This window comes from Ascaphus truei, chromosome 1 (genome assembly GCF_040206685.1).
Source record: "Ascaphus truei isolate aAscTru1 chromosome 1, aAscTru1.hap1, whole genome shotgun sequence".
In the NCBI taxonomy this organism is placed as follows: Eukaryota; Metazoa; Chordata; class Amphibia; order Anura; family Ascaphidae; genus Ascaphus; species Ascaphus truei.
Window position 1 is genome coordinate 416,581,430 of NC_134483.1, and position 24,249 is coordinate 416,605,678.

General features: G+C 41.4%; 1 protein-coding gene across 14 annotated transcripts in view; it reads left to right on the forward strand.

The window, feature by feature from the left end:
• INPP4B (inositol polyphosphate-4-phosphatase type II B) overlaps positions 1–24,249 on the forward strand; it is a 484,959-nt gene that overhangs the window by 422,086 nt on the left and 38,624 nt on the right. For all 14 annotated transcript variants that reach the window (XM_075614672.1, XM_075614553.1, XM_075614562.1 and 11 more), the window contains 4 exons: positions 3,433–3,556; positions 7,308–7,425; positions 10,557–10,697; positions 12,965–13,062. In XM_075614672.1, the coding sequence (XP_075470787.1) occupies positions 3,433–3,556; positions 7,308–7,425; positions 10,557–10,697; positions 12,965–13,062 (481 nt within the window). The remainder of the gene's footprint in view (positions 1–3,432; positions 3,557–7,307; positions 7,426–10,556; positions 10,698–12,964; positions 13,063–24,249) is intronic.

A 24,249-nucleotide genomic window follows, 5' to 3' on the forward strand; every position in this document is an offset into this window, starting at 1 on the left:
TTACCAGAACTCCCTCCTACTGTCTCTGTACGTTCTCCCTACCTATCTATTAGACTGTAAGCTCCTCGGGGCAGGGACTCCTCTTCCTTAAGGTTACTTTTATGTCTAAAGCACTTAGTCCCATGATCTGTTATTTATATTATCTGTTATTTATTTGATTACCACATGTATTACTACTGTGAAGCGCTATGTACATTAATGGCGCTATATAAATAAAGACATACAATACAATACAATATATTTATACCTGCGTCTATGCTTTAATTGGTTGATAGAAATATTGTGAAACCAATCATTTTGGCCATGTTGCAACCAATCACGACACTGCTGAGTATATACTACACAGGAAGAAATATCTGTTTGCATACAGCTTTTAATAGAGTGTATTATACAATATAAATTCTAGGATATTTTAATAAATATTCAAACCTTAAATTAATAAAATACAATGAATGCATTTTATAAAACATTCTGTAATCTGTACATATAAGGAGAACAATAGCTTCATATGTAGATCATTATAACATAGAAATATGGAGACGTCTAACTAGGCAGAGAACCAGATATCTTTTATACATACACAACAATAGACCATAATGAGTGGCTAAGGAGAATCAATGCAGCATATAATAGTAACAGATATCTTATAGAGCAGAAAACTAGATGCCTTTTATAACCATACAACTAAACACTATATAGTAAAAACGGAAGGTTATGTGGAGCCATATTGGAGATGGGTAAGGAGATAAATTTAGTCTTGGAGAGTTGTCCTGCCTATATATTGTTTGTCGCAATGTCCACGCGACAAACAATATATATGCAGGACAACTCGTAAGCTTAAACTCAGATTTTCAGAACATACTACCGATATTCAGAAAGGGTTTACACAACATAGTCTTTCCAGACACTTTAAAGAATATCACAATCAATAAATGTATGGGTATTGACCTATTGGAACCAAATTGGAGAGGGTGTGATTTAGTAAATCAGATCTCTAAGTTAGAAACCAAATGGATACACACAGTAAAAACATTAGTCCCTTTGGACATAATGTTGATATTGATCTGGGAGCCGTTCTCCAAGACTAAATTTATCTCCTTAGCCATCTCCAATATGGCTCCACATAACCTTCTGTTTTTACTAGTTTTCTGCTCTATAAGATATCTGTTACTATTATAAGCTACATTGATTCTCCTTAGCAACTCATTATGGTCTATTGTGTATGTATAAAAGATATCTGGTTCTCTGCCTAGTTAGATGTAAGCTGTATGCAAACAGATATTTCTTCCTGTGTAGTATATACTCAACAGTGTTGTGATTGGTTGCAACATGGCCAAAATGATTGGTTTCACACGAGGAGATTGGTGCTCGGCGGAATACCGGAGCTGAATTGGTGCACCTGCTGCCTGACGTGCAGAAGGTGTACCAACGTGAACGAGCGGTGGGAAGTCTCCGCTACATTGAGGTAACTGCTTTTTCCTCTCTGAGATTGGAAAGACGCCAGATCGGAAAGACGCCGGTGAGAGAGGGGACGACTTGGTGACAGAACCGAGGCGCTGAAACGCCGATATCCATCGGCAGAGTGGACAAGTTACATAGTCCTATCAGCTTCAAGTTCCATATACTACCGGGAGTAAGGAGCAGTCTACAACAGAGGTGGCGGCTAATTTCTCTCCCAGCTAAAGTTATAGATTCCGGCTTCACTTTCCAAATTTGGGAAACTAAGCAAAAAGGTATTTAAATAGTGGGCTTTACTACTGAGACACTCAGAAGATACAAGATAAATTCCTGTACAACTCTATACTTTTTTACTACTTGCAACATTGAAAGTTTTGTCTAACACTCTATACAGTATATGACATTGTTTCAAGTTCCAGTGATATTAAGACTTTCTAGTGTATATTTAAATTTGTTCAGGACACTATATGATCTACTATCAACATCTACTATCAGTCCTTTATCCATAAGGTTCTGCATAATTTTGGACCCTGTCATGTTTCTGCGCCAAATGCTATATTCTGCATAGATACCTAGGTTTTTGTGTTAAAATCAACATTCAGGCAGCATTTACTAGACATTATTTAACCTTATTGTTTCTGCGCACTTGATATTCTTTGCACAATATGTATATATATGGGTATATATATATATATATATATATATATATATAATCAAAAAATAAATAGATGATACCGTTCTGTGGCTAACAAAATGCTTTTATTTGTGCGAGCTTTCGAGATACACTGATCTCTTCTTCCGGTGATGTTACAATGAATGAAGCAAGCAAAAGCTATACTATAAACAGTGTCTGTTGGAATGTTATCTGTGCTGGTCCTTCCCCCGGTGTGGATGTGTTATATGGCTGGAGGTGTCAAAAGGTTCCTGAAAGCAAGTGATGAAAGAGTGTGTATGTGTATCAGTGTGAATTAACATGAATGGAGAGCCCACAGTATGTACAGTGCTTTACAAAAGGTGTGTGTGGAGTGGGAGCGGATATAAATGGTGTGGGTGGGTGTGGAAATGTGAGAGTTAGTAGCATAACTAAAAGTGTGTGTGGATACTATGTGGTCCCTATTGGTGTATAGGGATGGAAAAACAAGGAGTATAAGTATATGTGAGAGACAGCTGTGTGTGCATACATATAGCACAGTATGTACAGACATGGCCTATAGCGCTTATGGGAAGAGAGTTCACTTGTGTCAGTAATGACTCATAAAATTTTGATCTCTGTTTAGGCCACTGCTAAGTGTCCCGAACAGTTGCATAAATTTGTATTCATGCAACCGTCTCTCTTTCGGTGTTTTAAGATTACCTTTGAGTATGGCAACCCTCAGATCGTTCATCTTATGGCCAGAGTCAGAGAAATGTTCGCCAATAGGACTGTCTCTTGTTCCGTGTGTGATGCTGTGGCGGTGCAGGTTCATTCTCTTGTTTAGCCCCTGCCCTGTCTCACCTATGTTAAGGAAGAAAATATCTGATTTGTACCTACTTTCCATCGTATTTACTGACTCACATTATTTTTCTAGTAAAAAAAGTTAAAAGCAGCATTTCTGCCTGTCTGTTTTTTGTTTTTGTTTTTATAAATTCTGCAGTTTCTTACCTTTGCGGCGATGTAATTATCGAAGATGCTGCTTTTCACAGCACGCAATACGCCACCCATTTCAAAAAAAAGGAAATTGTGTGGTATCCCAAATAGTTGCTATAGCAACCCAAAGGAAGCTTAATGCATTACAAGTAATTAACAAGGACATAGGGGAGTGAAACATTTAAAAAAAATGCAGTATTTAATACTATACAACTGTTTTATTACAAAAAACATAGCATAATTATGCATAATTTCTTTAAACATTCAGAGTCATGTTTTTCTTCTTTTCCAATTTTGCTCATGAAGGGCTTAGTACTTATTACTAATTTTCCTTTTGTAATTTTCAGGTTTCTGGATTGATCTGTGGATTTATAATCAAGCTACATTCAAGTTTACACAATCAAGGGTTTCTAGAGCAGCTTCACTCTGTGGGGCTACTAGTGCAATATGAAGGTCTCCTTAGCACATACAGTAAGTCACTCTGCGTAGCACAGTTTATAATATGCTTGCTCTTTCACCTGGGGTCACTTTGGCACAAATAAAAAGGACGTGCGGATCCCACAGTTGCAAATGTGAATGAGGTGAATCTTGTCATCCTGTGATCAGTGAATATAATAGAATTGAGGGTGTTTGGCACTATGTCCATTGTCCAGTAGTATACTGTGGAATGGACAGTCGACAAATAGGTTGCTTAAAAAAATCATTGCTCACTTTGCTCTTAGTGGCCTGAAGGTAGAATGCTGTAAATACTACAGTATAAAGATAATGGAATTGTAAATTAATTGCATGTTTAATGTTATAAGTGAGAGAAACGTTTTTTTACCAGTTACTTTATTTTTTTAACTGGGCAAATCCATTAATTTGTCTGTAATAATGTATTTCTATACAATGTATATCTCAAGCTAAAATTGCTTCCTTAAATTGTGTTTTGATATACAGTACAATGATGAATGCAAAGTATACTGTAATATATATATATATATATATATATATATATATATATATATATATATATATATATATATATATATATATATATATATATACTAACTGATATACGTGGGGGGCGGAGGGAGGGAGGGGGCGAAGGGCAGGGAGGACGAAGGGCACGGAGGGGGGGGTTGAAAGGCAGGGCCGAGGGTGGGGGGGTGAAAGGCAGGGCCGAGGTGGGGGGTTGAAAGGCAGGGCTGAGGGGGGTAGGGGGGGTGAAAGGCAGGGGGGCTGAAAGGCAGGGCCGAGGGGGGGGCTGAAAGGCAGGGCCGAGGGGGGGGGGTGAAAGGCAGGGCCGAGGGGAGGTTAAAGGCAGGGCCAAGGGTGGGGGGGTGAAAGGCAGGGCCGGTGGGGGTGAAAGGCAGGGCCGGGGGGGTGGGGTGTTGCGTGAAAGGCAGGGACACATGAAAGATCCCTTCCCGTGCGTTTCCTCACCTTGCACCCGGCCGCGCTCCTCCTCTTCCTCCGGGTACCGGCCGCCCTCCTCCTCCACCTCGGGCTCCTCGGCAGTGTCCATTTCCCCCGGCGAGGCGGAGCTGAGACGCTCCGGTGAGGAGGTGCTGTGCCCCGCCAGCCCGTACAGCATGTCCTTCACGTCCTCCCATGCTGCAGGTAGGAGTCGGTGAAGGGAGAGGCGGAGAGAGCCGGAGGAATGCTCAAGTTGATGGGGAGCTGGGGGAGCGGCCTGTGGGAGGTGAGAGCCGGAGAGAGCGTGCTCTGGGGGGGAGGGGGGAGGAAGTGAGAGCAGTCTGTGGGAGGGGGAGCGCCGGGGAAGGGGGAGCGCCGGGGAAGGGGGAGCGCCGGGGAAGGGGGAGCGCTGGGTAAGGGTAAGCGCCGGGTAAGGGTGAGCGGGCTCAAAGGCGTGGAGTGTGTAATGCTGCGGGTATGCGGTGTGGTGTGTGAATGTAACAGTGGGCTAGAGCACCGGCTGATGAGAGCCGTGGGTGGGGGGCGGGACACGGGGGGCAGACACACCGGCCAATGAGAGCCGTGGGAGGGCGGGCGGCCGACGAACCAATCAAATAGTCTCCAGACACTCACAACCAAGATTTTCAAATATATATATATATATAGTAAATTGCAGCAACCAGCACTCAAGTATCCAAAATGTCCAGATGCTAATCCCATAGATAATAATAGAGATCATATTACCAGATTGGGGTCCAGTAATAAGGAGACAGCAAACCAGGAGTATATTCAAATGCAGTATGTATTGAAGAGAATACAGGCACTTCAACCAACGTTTCGGTCTGCAGAGAGTGACCTTCCTCAGGGCTGTGCTATCAGGGGATTCTTTTTTTCTGTTTTGGTTTTCATATATATATATATATATATATATATACAGTGGTTGACAAATCACCAAAAAATCTACTCGCCACACAAAAAAATCTACTCGCCACCCAGTACCAAACGTGTGCTGCTTGGCCCTATATTTACTCGCCCGGGGGTTAAATCCACTCGCCCGGGGCGAGCAAATGCCCGGGGCGAGTGTATATATATATACACACAAAAAAGTTAATACAGTAATTATGTAAAATTCTATAGGTTTTCACAATTCTTTTCTTTTGCTTTTGGTAATCAGTAAGTGATCATCTCTTAACTGGTCACAACATACTGAGTAATTCCTTTCTTAGAATAATTATTATGGCTTACTTGCCTCAAAATCTATGCAAAGCCGCATAAGGATACATAATTTGCTATATTTTTATAGAGAGCTACCTGCTTAGAACTATTGCTGCTGTGATTTTCCCACTTAACCAGCAGTTATAAAAATCACTCATCAACTGCAGAAGCCCGATGTGAGCTGTAAATCAGTTCTCTGAGACGTGTCCAACCGCTCAGATTTTGTATTTTCCCCACTTTGCATGCAGAACATTTTACAATGCGTTTGAACCATTTCCATTCCAGGGGGTCTTGAAAATCAGTGCAAAGACCTTCATGCCGTTAAAGAGTTTATCTGCACTCTGGAAAGTTTGCTAAACTTTATAGCAGCACATTGGTAGATAAAATAAGAAGAACAGGACTCTATAGAAAAATACTGGTGATGAGTTTGGCCATTTTGTGTTTAATACCCCAGGTAAAAGTAGTGTCACCGATGCAGAACGACTCGGTTTGCATGAAAGTTACATTGTATCAAATGAAAGAGGCTTCGAGCACTTTTTGCCTTTTTGTGCCATTTTGGTAGCACAGATCCCAACATTTCCGACACAGCTGTGTAATAAGTATCGGTGTTTGATGCCTTTCTGGTCCTTCAATCACATGTGGAAATGCTTTACACGCCTATTAGTGCGAAGACGAGTTAAAAGTGTTCCTGAGCAGCCCATATTCCCTCTACAGCTTTTCACAGCTAAATGGAACAATGCAAAACTAAAAACATTGTGTATTAAGCAGCTCAGACTCATGTCTCTTTTGCTTCACTTTGCTCTTTGTTGGAGAGTTATTATACGGTACAGTCAGAGGAATAACGAGAGGAATTATTTATTCTGATGGCCCTTACATAATCTCATAGCATTTTACGATATCATTACCGTTTAATCATTTAAAAAAAAAAAAAAATGTGATTGGTGTAGTTAGAGTATTGTAATGTATTGTGTTGTGACCTTGTGGTTACTGCTTACAATACAGGTGCATGGATTTCTCCATTAGGCTGCGCTTATAGTGCCATCGCCGGCGACGGTGACGTCACGCTGCGGTCGCTGGAAAAATTGACTTGGCTTCCAGCGATCGCGACCAAGCCGTCGCACCGTCGTGTCGCTTCTACTATAAGCGCCCGCGACGGCGGAAATGCATTTGTTTTGCCGCGACGTCGTTTCGCCGTCGCCGGCACTATAAGCGCAGCCTAATTCTTTGCCTATGTGACACCACCACATGTGAGGTAGCAAAAGCATCTACCCCCTAAAAAAACTGTATACATTGTATCAGACTTTAAGCAAAAACAAAAATGTATGTTCCATACCGTGCAGGCGATAGGAGTGAGAATAACAAGTTATTGACACGGGGAACAACATTAACACCGTCTGCATGATACAGTTTAGATGTGCTAAGTGATGCTAAGACTGATATACACCATTAGTAAATCTGCTGCATAGTCCCTTGTGAGCTAAGCTTGTGATTCTAAGGCCAGAAGAGTAGAAATCAGCAGGTTGGATCTTGCTGTTAATCTGTCCCGCACTCTGTACAGTTAAAGCTTGTCACCTCTTTCTCATCCCCCCTAACCCCTTGCTGTGCCTAGGTGAAGAAGTGGGGATGCTGGAAGATATGGTTGTTGGAATTTCCGATTTAAAGCACGTAGTATTTAAAATAATAGAAGCCAAATCTGATGACTTCCTGCCAGTTGTTACTGGAAGACGGTAAGTGCATTTCCTATGCCAGGCATCAGGTTTCTCACATCTGCTGAATTTAGGGAAAAAACGCCTTTATTGTTTTTCAAAGAGAAGAAGATTTCACAAGTAATTAGTGTAACCATGCATTGCCATGCGGATATTGCCACAGTCAATTACCAAGCATTAAATCACAGATCACATTATTTTATTTGTGTCTGGTCTGCTGCTGCTGTTTGTATATATTTCATTTTTTTTTTTTTTTTAAAGGTCTGTTATTTTAAATGACACATTAGGTTGAAAAAACACATGTTTTCTGGTAAATCGTTCCTATCTTTAAATTAATAAATGTACCTGACTCAGAGAACTCAAATATATTGCAGATGTATTAATGGGATGAAGGAGCAGTTTAGTGTTAAAAGGGCAATTCATGCAATCTCCTACGTGTGGTGTAAAAAAAAAAAAAATCAGTTCTGTTGTATGAGATAAGGGGTGCGCAAACTGGGGGGCGAGAGATTTTCTGGGGGGCCCGCGACAGTTACAGAGGCCCAGCGCTCTTCCCCAAAGCATTTAAATGAAATGCCGGGGGCCCGCGCTAGGCCTCTGTAAGTCCTTTACCTTATCTCCGGTGGCACGCCGCCATGGCAACATTGCGTCAAATGACGCTGCAGGTCACGTGATGTCACGTTACCATGGCAACATGACATCATGTGACCCGGAGCGTCATTTCATTCCGGGGATAAGGTAAGAGGGAGGGAGAACAGGCAGGGTGGCGCAGGGGGAAATGTCTGCGCACTCCTGTATTAGATAATACAGTACTTCCTTTTTTTTTTTTAATTCAACTCTTAATGCCATTTGTAATGCGTTTTAATATACTGAGCATCCTTTGATTTCTATAGTGTTTTAACCCACTTCTCCAGCAGTGCAAGATATTTGCAGCACTTTCATGTTTGTGATCATTTGTTGCCAATTTTCCCAGCAGTTTGAGCTGCAAACTGTAAGGCCGCGTCCCCCAATGAGGACGGCCATTGAGCGAGCGACCGCCCGCTCGATGGAGCGGCCGATTTTACGCGAGACAAAATTTACATATGCGGTTCAGCAAATGAGGACGAACCGTTCACATGATGTCATGGGCACGCCTCCGACATGCCTCCCCATCACATCTCGTCCTCCACATCCCACAGGCTACGAATCGCCTCTGCAACAGAAGTGTGCGCTGTCATGCGCTGCGTGCGTGCCTACTATATCCGAGGCCTAACAATAGATAATGTTACCTTAGTAATATAAGAATACATTGTAGCTGCTGAGTTTCACAGACTGAAGAATTGATTGAAACTGAAAGGCAGCCATTTAGTGAACCCTGGGAAGCAGAATCTTTCTGTGATTGATCACGGGAGAACGAATCGATTGGCAGCTTAAGTCATTTGTTTTCAATAAAGCTAATAAAAGGCTTATTATAGTAAAACAGAATTTTTTCTTTTTTTTTCTTTTTAAAGTGCAGCTTGGATTTCCTCTTTAAGAGCACCTGTCATGATAATGTCATGCGGTATTATGTACTTCAAAGAGAGATTAATTGGGGGTACTTATCCTGTATGTGCTTCTAAAGGTGCCAGATGGGTTGCATGTGCCGATATAGTCTTGAGATAAGGGGCAGCACCTTGCGGGTTGTGTATTGATTATTGATCCTGTAGAGGAGATATTGTCCATTTGACAGACCTTTGCGGAGGTGAAGAGTGGGAGCGCTTGCAGGCGTGAGTATTAACCCTTGTCCCGTATGCAGGTCGCGTGCTCGCAGGGTGCCGTACGTGAGCGCACCGACTGAAGCTGGTTCAGATCCCAGTGTCGGCTCTCCATGTGACCGTGGGGAATTTACTCAATCTCCCCGTGCCTCAGGCACCATACTACCACATTGTAAAATCTTTTTGGTGAAGGGACTTATTGTTCCTGCACAATTCTATGTACAGTGCTGTACAGAACGTTGATTAGAAAATCCCACTGATTGATACATGCTTGTCATAAAGAAGCAATTCAGCTTCTCCTACATTTAAAAACCTGTCATAGATACTGTGTGTTAAGTCATGATACAACATTAAATGTACTGTAGTGGCAAAGCTGCATCTTTCATATTGGTCAATATGTACTGTTGGAAAAGGGCATGTGTGTACAATTTGCCTAATCACTGAAAGCTAGAAGACTGTGAGGTTCAGAGCTTGCCCTGCAGCTTCCATGCATTGGAATTATGGATAAACCCTTTGAGTGAAGCAGGATGTAGTCACTACATCATGAGGTCTGGCACTCCAAGGGCCATCCTCAAAGGGTCTGTTTTTCCCAGGTTAGATCGTGCCCTGCATTCCCATGGAGTGAAGGATGCGATGCAACCAGTGAGGAAACGGGGGTTCTGCTTCCTCCAAAATGGCTGCCGTGGTCAGGTGACCGCTATTGAAACCGGTCACATGAACGCACTTTGCCGGAGGGTCCATGGCACTCGGGCACCACGAACCGTCCGGCACTTAAAAGGTGTATGGTCAATTTATGAAAAAATATAAAAAATTATGCTGATTGGGTATCAGAATAATAATGCAATTTTCTGCACTGGTAAAACCTGTACTGCTCAGTAGGGACTCTTCGGCACAGAAAAGATTACATAGTATAAGATAGTCAATAGATGATTGATTTGTTATTATCAGAAGGTAGTTAGCTGTAGGACCGGCTTATATTTGTACTTTACATGGTTTTATCCACAGAAAAGATATTACTTACAGTATATCACAAGCCCTATCATGAATCAAAGGTTATACAGTACATGTTTCACTATACCTATTCAGCATAATTCAATGGTAATACAGTACATTGTTTAACATTAAAACTAGGTCTTTTCTGGCCATGTAGGCTGCTAAATATTTATTATTTACACCTTGCAGCGCTGGAAGACACCGTTCAGTCCATGCAGGTGACGGGTTTTAAAAGTGTGTCCCAGCGCTGCAAGGTGTCTTATGGCACATATAATTTAGTAACACGGGTGTTGCTCTTTAGATAAACTCACTAACGTTTAGTTTTATTTTGGCCAGCCACATCTATACTGTAATGATAACCTTCAAGTACATTAGCTGCATTTATGTTTCTTTGTATTTTGTCTCGTTTTCTTCCTATTGTACTTCTAGGGAGTGCTATGTGGTAGAGGTCAAGCTCCCAACGAAAATGTTTGAGTTGCTGCCACAAGAGATTAAAGATGGAAAACTGCTCTGTGTCTACCCAGTATTTTTTAATGTTGGTATTAATGAACAACAGACACTTGCAGAAAGGTAAGAAAACATACCAAACTGGCATTATATACAACTATTTTACTTTTTGGAAGCTGTTATCTTTTGTGTTACATCTTAGAAAACCTAACTCTAAAGCCCCAAGTCTGCATGCTGCTTGTATTCCATTTAATGATGTGCTAAATGTCAGAGCATAGATGCAGCACGGCATATTTCTAATCTAAATTGGATTTTGGGCTCTTTGGGGGAAATAATATTCATTCTGCCTTTAGTACTTAGCATGCTCGCAGGGATGAAGAGAAGAGGTGTCCAAATGTCTTAACATGTGTTTGTAATTTTCTTTGCATTTTCTACTTAAAGCAGCAATATGGTTTAATATTTAAAAAATAATAATTATTACAGGATTGAAGCAAGAGGTCTCTGGAGTAAAACGGTGTCCATTTCAGCTCCGGGGACCCCCATTCTTCCAGTGATACTTACATCCGTAGGGGGTGCCGGCTTCTCTTTTCAGGTTAAATGTCCCAGCCACGAAGGCTGATAGGAAGCCGCACCGGAGGACGTCACAGCTTTCTGTTGGCCCGCATGACGTGGGACATTTAAACGCCACCATTATGTTAGGAACATCGTTTTCCCTGACGGCAGACACACCGGCACCCCTTATGGAGGTATCTCTGAAAGCAGCGGGGCCCACGGAGCTGAAATAAACACAGTTCAGCTCCAAAAGACCCCCTGCTTCAATCCTGTAAGAATAAAAAATACATTAAAATATGAAACCCGTATTGCTGCTTTAACATTTGGGGGGAAATGGCAGTGTAACGGATCCTATAACTTTAGGTCACGTAACCCCAGTTGTGCGAATGTCTTCAAAAGTGCTTTGCAAAATTCTCCATGAAAACTTTTGCCTGGTAAATGAGCATTTTGCATATCTCTTATCATCCCAAATCTGCTTTGATTTATTGTAAGCCCCAAAGGTGGCAGCATTGTAGCTTTAAAGCAAGTGTTATGAGGGAGCAGTTCCCCATACTCATTTTTTTTTGCCTCCAGTTATTTTTACAGGATGGGAAGCAGGGGGTCCCCGAGAGCCAACCGTCACTATTTTCATCTCCGGGGACCCCCTGCTTCCAGAGATACTTACCTCCGTAGGGGGTGCCGGTATCTGCAGCCACGGAACTGTGTGTTGATCTCCAGGATTAAAATGGATGGTAATTTCTGTTCCAGTAAGCATTGGTTTTAAAACCATGGGCTCTAATCTCCTGTAGTATGCAATTTGGCAGGTCCTGCATTTCTTTTTGTTGATCTCTTACGTATTACAGGCGTTTGGCTTTACCACCATATTAAGGTCTTGCGTTAATATTGCAAGCAGTGAAGGAAACAAAATAATTAGCACATACTGGAAATTGAGGTTACCCATCACAAAAAAGGTCAAACATTTAGCGCTGTAAAAATTGAGGTAAAATTGAGTTGTAATAGGATTTTTTAGAAAACCCTATGACCCAAAATATTTTAACATCTTGGATGCCTGAGGCTCACAAATCCAAATGCAAAGGGGCACAAATGCCTATGTCCAGAAAACAGTGGTAGGAATAATTTAATGAAGTTTAACTAATGTTAAACTGATCTAACAATTCCTAAATTATAAATTCAATGTCATACCATGTTCTAAGGCTGTTCCTTAGATTCTTTCTTTGGAACTACTGTTTCTCATAAATTATTACAAGACCTATCTGGGAAAAGGTATCTTTAAAATCTGGAATCCCAGAAACACGGTGACCTTATAAATAGACAGTAAGGATAGCTAAGGCACTGTACAGTATATGCTGATTGGAGAACCCTGTGACCGTCTGTTGGGAACAAGGGCAGCACATTATAACCTTGGATTAGTCACTTTATTATCCTTCGCCTCTAGTACTAAATGTAATTGTAAACTCTTCCTTGCAGGGATTCATTGTGCCTTTTGTTCTGCTATGTAGAGATGTCGCTAACATTATTGCATCCACTGGCATGCTACAGCGGGACATACACAATAAACCAGTGGGTGTAGCAACCATCGTCAGCGCGGGAAGGGGGCAGAGCTACCACTTTATTTCACCCGCCGAAGTGCACCAGGAGGTGCAATAACATTGGCCACATCTATACACCAAAGCACTGCATACACAGGCAGAACTTGTTAAACATCATTCTTCCCTTCAGTTGCTACCCCCGTCCCCCGAAGGTGGCACTTGGACACCACTATCACCACTGCGATTCTTCTCATAAATAAAACCTACTGTCCCAGCTGTAACATTCTGAATATCTTTGCGCTGTTGCAGATTTGGTGACACTTCTTTGCAAGAAAACATTAACCAAGAGAATATTGAGAATCTGAAAGAATATTACAGACTGTGTACAGATACAATGGCCCCAGACTGTAAGTATGACACCAGGCAGCATCATTCCAAACCTGCTGTAAATAAAGTCTCTCTCTGTTTGCGTTAGATTCTCTGCAAATTAACAATTATGAGTTGACTCAATGAAGCCGAAAGAATATTGATGCCAGTTACATTACAAAAAAACAATCATTTGTTGTCTAAATGTAACTTTCCAAATATTTGTTTTACAAAAGCTCAGGGGTTCTCAGAGTTAAAACCAATGTTGGCGTGTCTTGGGAGACCCCTCGAGTTAAAGAAAAGTGTTTGCTTAATTTGCATATATATTATCTTTTTTTAGTAAAGGTTACTCCCTTGGGTGCAAATCTCTAAGCTGTTTGATATTCGCTGAGAAATCTTGGTTAGCTTTTTTCTAATATTCCTAATCTCTAGCTTTAACCCTTTCACTGGCTAACTACACCTGTCACACTAGTGCAAGTGCACTTGCATTTAGAACTGTCCTGATTTTTGCATCCCCGCAGACATTTACACTGGCAACTATGTGTGTGGATGTAATCCTGTTCTGTTTGTCCTTTACCTTAGATATATGCGTGCATGCTTTTTCTTTTGAAAGGCACTTACCACTTTCTTTGTTTCAGTTCGAAATGCTTAAATGTATCTCCTAATTAGAGGAAGTCCTGGTTCCTTGAAAGATCAATGTTACATTAGAGCAGGGATGCGCAAACTATTCCCCATGCGCCTAGGGTTGCCAGGTGTCCGGTATTGAACTGGACCGTCCTGAATTTTGACACTCTGTCCAGTAAAAAATGAGAGGTACTGTAATACTGGACATGTATGTGTTCGGTATTTTCCTCCCTGGACATAGTGACCTGATGCACCTTTCACCATTGAGTCCAGTATTTTTGGAGAAGCCACCTGGCCTGCTCTCCCCCCCCCCCCTGCTCATGGCCCCCCTCCTTACCTTGTCTCCGGCGTTCTGATGTCACGTTGCCATGGCACCGCAACGTCGTGACCCCGCAGCGTCATTTGACCAGGTAAGGGAGTTACAGAGGTCTTGCACGATCCCCCGGTATTTAATATAAATGCTTTGGGGGACAGCACTGTACCCCCCATAGAAAATCACTGCGCCCCCCAGTTTGTGCATCCTTGCATTAGAGCAGGGGTGTGTAAACTGGAGATGTGGGATTTTGTTGGGGGGGAGAGCGCAGCGGTTGCAGCAGCCCTGTGCTCTTCTCTGAGGCATTTAAGTTAAATGCCGGGTGTCCACACGAGGCCTCTGCAACCTCAACTTACCGGGATTGTGTAGTCTTCTGGACGTGTGATGCCGGGTCACAGAGAAGGGGGGGGGGCACGAGTGCTGGGGCTGTCACACGAGGAGGGGAGGAGGAGGCGCACTCTGCATTAGAGTGTACTCTACTTTCACAACTTGGATGGCTTCATGTGCTTATTCTGCTGCCTGGTTCCAGGTGAGATACGGCGTTGCTGCATATTTTCTGGAAATAAGATGCATGTAGCAAACATGGCGAATTATTAAATAAATATTAGAGCTTATGTAATTTGTCGGGCAACATGGCTTGCAAATTATTTACTGCAGCATTTAAAATGTATTTAAATGAACTTAACAAGTGTCTGAAAAATATATTTGGTTATAATAAAAAGAGAGAACAACACATTAACATATTTATTCACAATGCCGCAATCTCAACAATTCGACATAGTAAAATTACCAGCATTACAAAGGACTAAATGCGAGAAAGTAAGATTGAAAATCCCCAACTACTATAATAGAAACTGGAACGCAGAATTACGAATATACAAAGTGTTTCTGTGGCATAGAGAAATACATGAATGTAAAGTTTTTGGTGGCTGAAATAAATGTCACGGACTGGTCTGGAGCAGATTTGCAATGTGTAGTGCAGGTCCCTTTATCTGCTAGAGGGGTTACATTGTATGACAAATGTGTATGTGACCAGACATCCCGGATTTACTGCACATGTCCTGGTAATATTAAAAATGTTAAAAATGTCCCTGGTTTCGGCTGCAGAGGAGGGTGAGGGGGGGGGCAGTATCTGCAGGAACGGAGCTGCTGTGCTGGAAATCTTTCAAATCTAAGGCTGTCTCACATTTTAATCTGGTCTGTAACTGTTTCATACGCCCATAATATATATTTTCTTTAACTATGCACGCAATGTCTTGTATATAATGTATACCCTGTTCATTTATGTAACTGAATTTGTAACCATGTATTATTTGTTTTACTCTGTGCCCAGGACATACTTGAAAACGAGAGGTAACTCTCAATGTATTACTTCCTGGTAAAATATTTTATAAATAAATATAAAGAGAGAAACATGCAGCTGCAGATTCAGCCACAGGGGGCGCCTGCATGGCTGCTCCTCATAGAGCTGGTTCATGTGGGACAGTGTGTGTAGGTCAGTCTGTGTGTGCTTATGTGATGGTCAGTCTTTGTGTATGGTGTGTGTGAATTTGTGCAAGTCAGTGGCTGTGTCTGTGCAGATCAGTGGCTGTGTGTCTGCACGTCAGTGTATGTGTGTATGTGCAGGTCTATCTGTGGAGTGTCTGCAGATCAGTGGCAGTGTGAGTGTCTGTGCAGGTCAGTGGCTGTGTGTCTGTGTGAGTGTCTGTGCAGGTCAGTGGCTGTGTGTCTGTGTGAGTGTCTGTGCAGATCAGTGTCTGTGTGTCTGCAGTTCAGTGGCTGTGTGAGAGTGTTGTGCAGGTCCAGGTGTGTGTGTGGTGCAGGTCAGGGTCTGTATGTGAGAGTGTTGTGCAGATCAGTGTGTGTGTCTGTTTTTTAGTTGTAGTTAACGCATTGTGTGTGCGTATGTGGAAAGTGTGTGGTTGTTTATTTGTATGCTGGATGTATCGGGTGTGTGCTTGTGTTTATCGTACTTATATATAGATATAGCCGACGTTATTGCATCCATTACTGTGTGATAACTGGTGCAATAATATTGACTATAGATGAATGTGTGGGAGCCAGTGGTCATGAGATATTAGGACTGAGGATGCACTTGCCCCCCAATTAAAAATTCACCAGCAAGCCTATGGGGAGGTGAGGAGGGGGTGGGAGGGGGCGAAGAGAGAGAGAGAATGGGAGGTGGGAGGAGTGAGAGAATTGGGGGGTGGAAGGGGAAGAGACAGAATGTGGGGGAGTGAGAGAATGGGGGAAGGGAGAGAGAGGAGTGAGGTAGCATGAATAATACAGCATCAATGGTGATGCTATTAGACAAATATCATAATAATTATTTTTTAGTGATGTCATTTGATGTATAAATATTTTTTTTTATGTGTCCCAGTTTTAATCTGGTCACCATAGATCAGAATGAAGTTCTAGTTGACGGGATGCGAATAAGCAGATTGTGGGATTGTAAGGTTTAAAGGCAAGTGAGACATTGTAGCTGATTTCTATTTACAGGGCAGGTTAGTGATACATGATGGAAGGGAGTTTGCAGTAGCTAGTTTTGTTTTTTCCTTGTTTCTGCTAATATGTAAGCAGACAAACATTTGTTTACATATAGTTGCTTTTAATATGTGAATTTTCATGCATGGTATAATAGGTAATGAACAGAAACAATTTGTAGGCAGAACCTTGTAAAGGTAGTGGTTGAGATGTTTTAATATGCGCTTTAAATAAAGCTGTGAATGCAGAGAGGGTTATAGTACAGGCACACAGTGATCATCATAACAAAGGTATACTGCTCGTGGAGATAGGAGGAGTGGCTCATGATTAAAGGCACTTACTGGCACTGAGTTGCAGCAGGGGAACCTGGTTCAATTTTCCGTGTCGGCTCCTTGTGAACTTGGGCAAGTCACTTTATCTCGCTGTGCCTCAGGCACCAGAAACATAGAATGTAAGCTCAATGGGAGGTGCAGGGACCTGTGCCTGCAAAATGTCTCTGTAAAGAGCTATGTAAAACTAGACATGCGCAGGGTGTATACTATCCCCCAGCAGTCCACTGCGTGCCCACCGAAAGGGAGTCCACTGCGCATGCGTGGCACCCAGTGAAGGAGCACAGCCCATCCGAGAGGCACAGCATGGCCCTCCACCGCTGTCATGAAAACCAGATGCCTACAAGCCTGTGACTGATGCGTAGTGTGTTGTGTGTGGTGGACTGGTGGGGGATAGTATGCACCCTGCGCATGCGTGGTTCTGTAGCGAGGTAATTGGTGAGTACAAGGGGTATATATATTTCACAAGGTTGTTCTATGTTTAGCCCTCACCTTGAGAAAGATGCTTATGCAGTCGAAATGTTGGATCTGCTACTAAACCACCCCTTTTGCAAGACCGTGTGCCTGGCTGTTTTCCTCCTTCTCTTAAATAAAGCTGTGGCCAGCAGTTTAGGAAAGACACATCAAGGGCAATATCAAAACATCCTCCTACATCATGTAATAAAGTAATTTAAAAAAACAAACTGGTAAACATTTTTTTGAAGTTTGACTTTGCAGTTTTTAAAGGGAAAATTAGACCTAGTTTTACATTACTTGATGAAGGATGAAACGTGCAGTGATTTAAAAAAAAGTGACATTGCCATTTATAGAACACATAATATCGTGAGAATTTAACCTAGCCTGAAATAACTGGAAATACTGTATGTGAGGGTGATCTAGACCAGGGGAGCGCAAACTTCCCCTGCGCCCCCCTGCTCGCGCCCCCCCCCCCCCCCTCCTTACCTTGCCTCCGGTGTTCTGACGTCACAACCTTACGTGGTGATGCCACATTACGGAGCCAAGGTAAGGGAAGTTACAGAGGTGTGATGGAGAAGGGGTACCCAGGCCAGTAAATAAAGTTATTATGCCAGGCTGGGTGCCCCTGAGCCATATGGGGGAATTGTGATTGTCAGCTCTTCAACCCAATCATGGCATGTAACTGCATTGGTAATAAAGATGTATGTGTATATTTACTGTTCCAGGAGTTCAAACCAGCGGAGAGGTGCAGAGCGTAGTTGCAGGGGTGATTTTACAGTAACATTTTGTCAGGGTGTGTTTGGGTAGAAAGAGGCCAGGGTTGCGGGTTACCCCGAAACATGTACTCAGGAATCCCCCCAGATTCCTGAGGACCTAAGGAACACAGACCACCAGATAAAATACTCCCTAGAAAGAAGTTTGCAGCTCACCGCCAAATCACCCTGCTTCAGCATAGACCAGACCAGTAAGACTGGGCAGGGAATTGAATTACATTCAAAGGTATATGCATATGGCAAGGTTTCTCTGTATAAGTGGAAAAGAAAATGCTTTTATTAAAGTAAGGTTCAGAAGAAGTCATTCAGTATGGATAAAAATCCATTTGCATGGGAAACGGGCTACTCCGCCCTCTAAGTTTAAAAGGCAATCCAGGATATGGAGGTGTTAACCATTTGTTAGCAAGGGGGGGGGGAAAGAGAATTTTAATAAGCCCTCTTGCCCAGTTTCGAAGGCAATACAGTATATGGAGGTGTTAACCATTTGTTAGCAGGGGGGGAAGGAACAAAATTTCAATAAGCCATCCAGGCAAATGACTGCTCTGCAAGGACTGAGCGGTGCCAGGTAGTGGGGACGGGCCTCATATGCTAAGGGGCCAAGGTGCAACGTTGGCACATGCCCAGAGCAGACTGAGAAGCCCCTCTGCCAGGTTTGCAAAGTATTGGCAACTCCGTGGTAGGGCGAAGGAATTATTCCCACGGAGTAGATTGGCTGCACTGGTTAAGCATAGGACTTTTTAGTGCATAAGAAACCCTGTAGCCCATGGGGAAGGAGTTCTATCATGTAGCAAGTTTTCATCATGCTGTAAGGTTGTCATACCATGTAAGGATTCATGCAAGAAATATCTACTGTATGCTTCAAGATTTTATAGTTTCATCACGAAAGAAGCAGCTCCAGTGGAGTAAACAGCAGTGGCAAGTTGCGCTGCTGACCGAGGACTGTTTCTGGCTTTCTTTGCGAGCTACTCCGTTCCTGTGAAATTGCTCCTAGAGACTTTGTTTTGGCAATATTTCGTTTTGAGAACATTTTATTTTGTTTGACCCAGTTCCAGTAAGTGTATTTTTCATTGTAATTGTAAATCAAGTTATGTATGTTCATTCTGTAAATAAATCACAATGTATTTTATCTCTTGCTTTGCTCAATCAAAGGATCCGGGTATTTTGGTGTTTAAAGTTCTGGTCTACCGTGACAAGAGGCCTTCGCCTTTCCCCAGCATTTAATTTAAATACCTTTGCGAAGAGCGTGGGGCCTCTGTAACCGGCGCCCCCCCCCCCAAAAAAAATCTCCCACCCTGCAGTTTGCACACCCCTTAGCCAGAACTTTGCTATTCTTGTAGTATGTATTGTTAATACACAGTGCAAGCTTGAAGACTGAAATACTTACACACTAAAAATGTGCTATACAATATGTTGTACAGTAGCAGCATGGGGCTTTATGTTTCGGTGCCCATTAATGATAATGCAGAGCATTATGTAATTATTATAAAGCAGGTAGTGACACAATTAGAGAATTAAATGAGATGACAGAGATTTTCAACTAGTGCTATATATTGCAAAGTATGTTCCTGCAAAATAGGCTTGTTAGCCCACCTCTGTGCTAGGCTTGTATATGGTCAGGTAAGATGAGGTCTCTAAACTTCTGTGCACAACTAAAGTGGGGAGGTCTGTGCTTAGACAGTTCCACGCCTCCAATGTCATATTTTGGTTGAAGACTTAAATTACAAAGTTTGTCTTTTTAACCTGTGACTGTGTGCCATGCAGTGCAATTCTGCTTAGAGGAATAATAATCATGAATGTGAAATGTCGAACTGGATATTATTTTCTTTATAAGTATTTGAATAAAATCCTTTTTTTCTTAGGCCGTTGGCATTGGCTATTCTTTCCACATTTAGTCAGATCCACTTTACCACCCTGGGGACAGATTAATTCTGTATCTTCCAAAGCAGCAGATCAGACAGTTTTCAGACAAAATTCCCCAATACAAACATCAGGGTATTTCAGCTAAAAAGAGCCCGATCAGCATCATCAGATGAATATCACCCCCTCCCACCCCCCCTCCACTATTCTTAAAGGGGGTAGCATTTTGTTAAATTGCTCCCTCTTAAAATGACCCCAAATTAAGATCTGAGTATACACCCTGTTGTGATGTTTTGCACTGGAGTCAAAAAAGTACCGTATGTTTAAGGAGATTGTGATGCAGAGAAGTCTTATATGGAAGGTCATACATTGATGGATTGGTGGTAGGCAATTTCTTAGCAGAACAAGTCGGTGTTACTATAACTCCCGTCTTAATGCAATGGTATAATACGATTGAAACAAAATGTTGTGACAATCTAATGCTTAACTACTTTGGAAATAGTAATACCTCTACTTTGCCATGAAATGTATTTTCTGAAAATAAAGCCTTTGTCTCGCTAGAGCATTTGTAGGTGCAGAAGAAACGCATTAACTTGTCACTGTGATATGTTTAATTGAGATTAACTACTAAAGTATAGTTACAGAAAGTAACTTGGTAGGCATAGAAAACATGTGCCTGAATGTTTCACACTTTACAGACATTAATATATATTTTGTGAAAACTGAATATACCGTTGATGCCAAAGAAAGACCATTACACTCACTTTATCTGGGTCAGTGTTATGGCATCTCGTCGCTGTTTTCCCCCCTTAAGTACAGTAGTTACATAGTTACATAGTAGATGAGGTTGAAAAAAGACATATGTCCATCAAGTTTAACCCATGCTAAATTTAGGCGACAGATCATTATCCTATAACCGTACTTACAGTATATTGATAGAGAGGAAGTCAAACAAAAATACCCCAGTGAAATATCATCCAATGATATCTCATAAGGGGAAAATATTCAAAAGATATATATATATATATATATATATATATATATATATATATATATATATATATATATATATATATACATCTTTTGAATAAAATGGTCTTTTAGTTTAACTCTTTGGCCAAAGTGTCATAAGCCCTTGAGCCCCTCCAAGACAGACCACGTCTCAAGGGTCCTAACACGAATATATTCTTAATAACCTGTACATTACCAGGAAGAATGATTTATAATAAATCTGTCAAAATTAGTTGCATAGTTCTAAGTCTGATTGAAGCTCTTATTAACCTGTACAATACCAGGAAAAGCACTCTATTAGATTTGTCGCAATCAAACTGCATGCATGTTCCCATGAGTGTGGAAGGTGAAAAGGAGTGAGCTTTAACCATTTAAAAGTGGGAGGGGTGAGATTCAAACCTGGGAAGGAGGAGCCACCCTCCAAATCAGCTGGGAACCGTTGAACAGAATTGCAAAACATACAGAACCCCTATAAGCTCATATTGAAACCCCAAAATAACCACAACATATATATATGTGTATAAGTGTCAAAGAGGAGTGCTACTGAGCATGGCAACATATATTTAAAACCAGAGACAGAACATGAAACACAGACAGAGCCCAGTGCTACATTCATTGACACAAATACACGGTACAGTGCCTATATATATATATATATTTTTTTATATATATATATATACATATATATATATATATATATATATATATACATATATATATATATATATATATATATATATATATATATATATATATATATATATATATATATATGGAACAAAAGAAAGAAAAAGTATCCCACAAAAATCACTCTGGTGTACAAAAATATAACAAGTTTATTAGGAACACATCACATAACATACACACAAAAATAAAAATACTCTCATGTACCTACAAGTATGGAAAAAACACCATCTGTAACCTGTAGTAATGGGTAAATCCTAAGCTAAAGCCAGAAAAAATACATAAATGACATATAAGGTCAAAATGACAAATGAATGTCAGAATGGTGAGGCACAAATGAGGCCTCCCTTCTGTAGACCGGTCGGTCAACAAGGAAAAACTCTCAGCTGAGAATGTAAAACCCAGACCTAGCTAAAGGATGAAAAACCCACACCACGGATCCTGCTACAAATGCATAAAACACAAAATAATACTCTGCTAAATAAATCAAAACAGTGAGCAACTGTTGTGATAATACCGTTGTGATAATATTTCTGTGCATATTAACAGAATATATTTTTGTACACCAGAATGCTTTTTGTGGGATACTTTTTCTTTCTTTTGTTCTTCATACATGTTTTATCCCCAGCACCATCAGTAGCTTTTGATTTAATAGGCGATATTACTGATTTAGTTTTTTTTCTCATTTTTTAGTTAGTGACAGGATTGTTTTTGTGTTTTTCACATATATATATAAATATATATATATATATATATATATATACAGTGTTCGACAAACCTATACATTTGCTCGCCCCGGGCGAGTGGATTTAACCCCCGGGCGAGTAAATATTGGCCTAGCAGCACACGTTTGGTACTAGGTGGCGAGTAGATTTTTTTGTGTGGCGAGTAGATTTTTTGGTGATTTGTCAACCACTGTATATATATATATATATATATATATATATATATATATATATATATATATATATATATATATATATATATATCTTTTGAATAAAATGGTCTTTTAGTTTAACTCTTTGGCCAAAGTGTTGTAAGCCCTTGAGCCTTATATATGTGTGTATGTGTGTCAAAAACATATATTATATGGTATGTTTTGGGGTTTCTTGAGCTTGCTGGGATTCTGTATGTTTATTAACTTTTTCCAGCTTGTCTCAGCTGTTTGGAGGTTAGTGGCTTTACCCCCCCAGGGTTTAAGCTTGCCCCTCCCCACTTTCCAAGTTAGCAGGGTTTTTTCATGTTGCTGAGTTTGGACAGATCCAATGTGATCATTCTCCCTCCTAATATAGAGGAAAATGAGAATTTTAATCAGGTAGTGCTGGGACCTGCACATTTTGTCATGCCTTGATGTGGCTTGCAGGCTTATAACACTTTGGCCAAAGGGTTTAACTAAATGACCATTTTCAAGAGAATATATAGGTGTTTCACTGGGTATTTTTGTCATATTGGATGTAGCTTTGGTCTTCTCTGTCTTTTGTTGTATACCTTAGGATGAATAGTTATTTTGTAAGCTCCTTGCATTGTCCCCCAATTATAGTAGAATATTATGAAATTAGGCAAACCAAGTAATGCTCATTTCCCCACTATTCTATGTTTCATTTCAAGTTGTTCCACCTTCAATAAAACAATTAAGGGCTTAAATCAATATGTAATTGTCAAGATACTGCCATTCAAGTGAAAGGCCATTTTCGGCCGATTACTGTTACTTCGAAATGTATTGAATAAGGCCCTAAGTTGATCAATATTTAATTTAAACTGGTGAAACAAAAGGTAGTTTGAGGACTTGCTGTGGCCAATCATTAAAGTGTTCTTTATTATGCTATAAGCCTTAGTAAACCTAAAACTCTTTAGTGCCACGTTACCTTATGTCTCAACCTTGCCCCTTACTCCCTCTAGATCAGGGGTGTGCAAAATGGGGTGAGCATGGCCATTACAGAGGCCCATGCTTCCCCGAAAGCATTTAAATTCAATGCCGGGGATTGCGTGAGGCCTCTGTAAAACTCCCTTACTGTCCAGCGAGGCGTTGCCATGGCAACGTGACTTCACATGACCCTGCAGTGTCCGGAGCCATGGGGGAGGGGGGGGGGGAGAGACAGGGGGCGCAGGAAGAAAACTTTGCCGACCCCTTCTCTAGATTGTAAGCTCTACCCAACAGGGTTCTCATTACTGTCTATATATCTGCGCTTGTTTGTCCTGGCTTAGTATGCCATTCTGTTTGTCATAGACATAACTCTGTGCCCCCGTTATACCGCACTACGGAATATGTTGGCGCTTTATAAGTAAACAATATTAATAATAATCATCACCAGGAAGTGTTTATTTACACAAACTTGCAACAGAAAAACAAGTTTAACTAAAATGTAAATACGCGTTTCGTTCGGGTAAACCGAACTTCCTCAGGGGTAATCTATCCTACCCAAAGCTACTGTTGGACTGCCCGCTCTTTGCCTGCTGTGCTGACTTGGAACCGCGACGAGCTGTGGATCTAAGTACCCGCTATCTATCCTACAACCGGCGCCACTACGGGGCTTGACTGGGAGACCAAGCTTGGATCTCTATTGGCTGATAATACTGATGACGTCACCCGCCACCTGAACCCAGAAGTAGGCAACGTGGGGAAGCGTTGGTCGAGTTACACGCCGATACAAGTCATTCCAGCTTTCCAGCTATACAGAACTTCAGGACCCAGAGTGG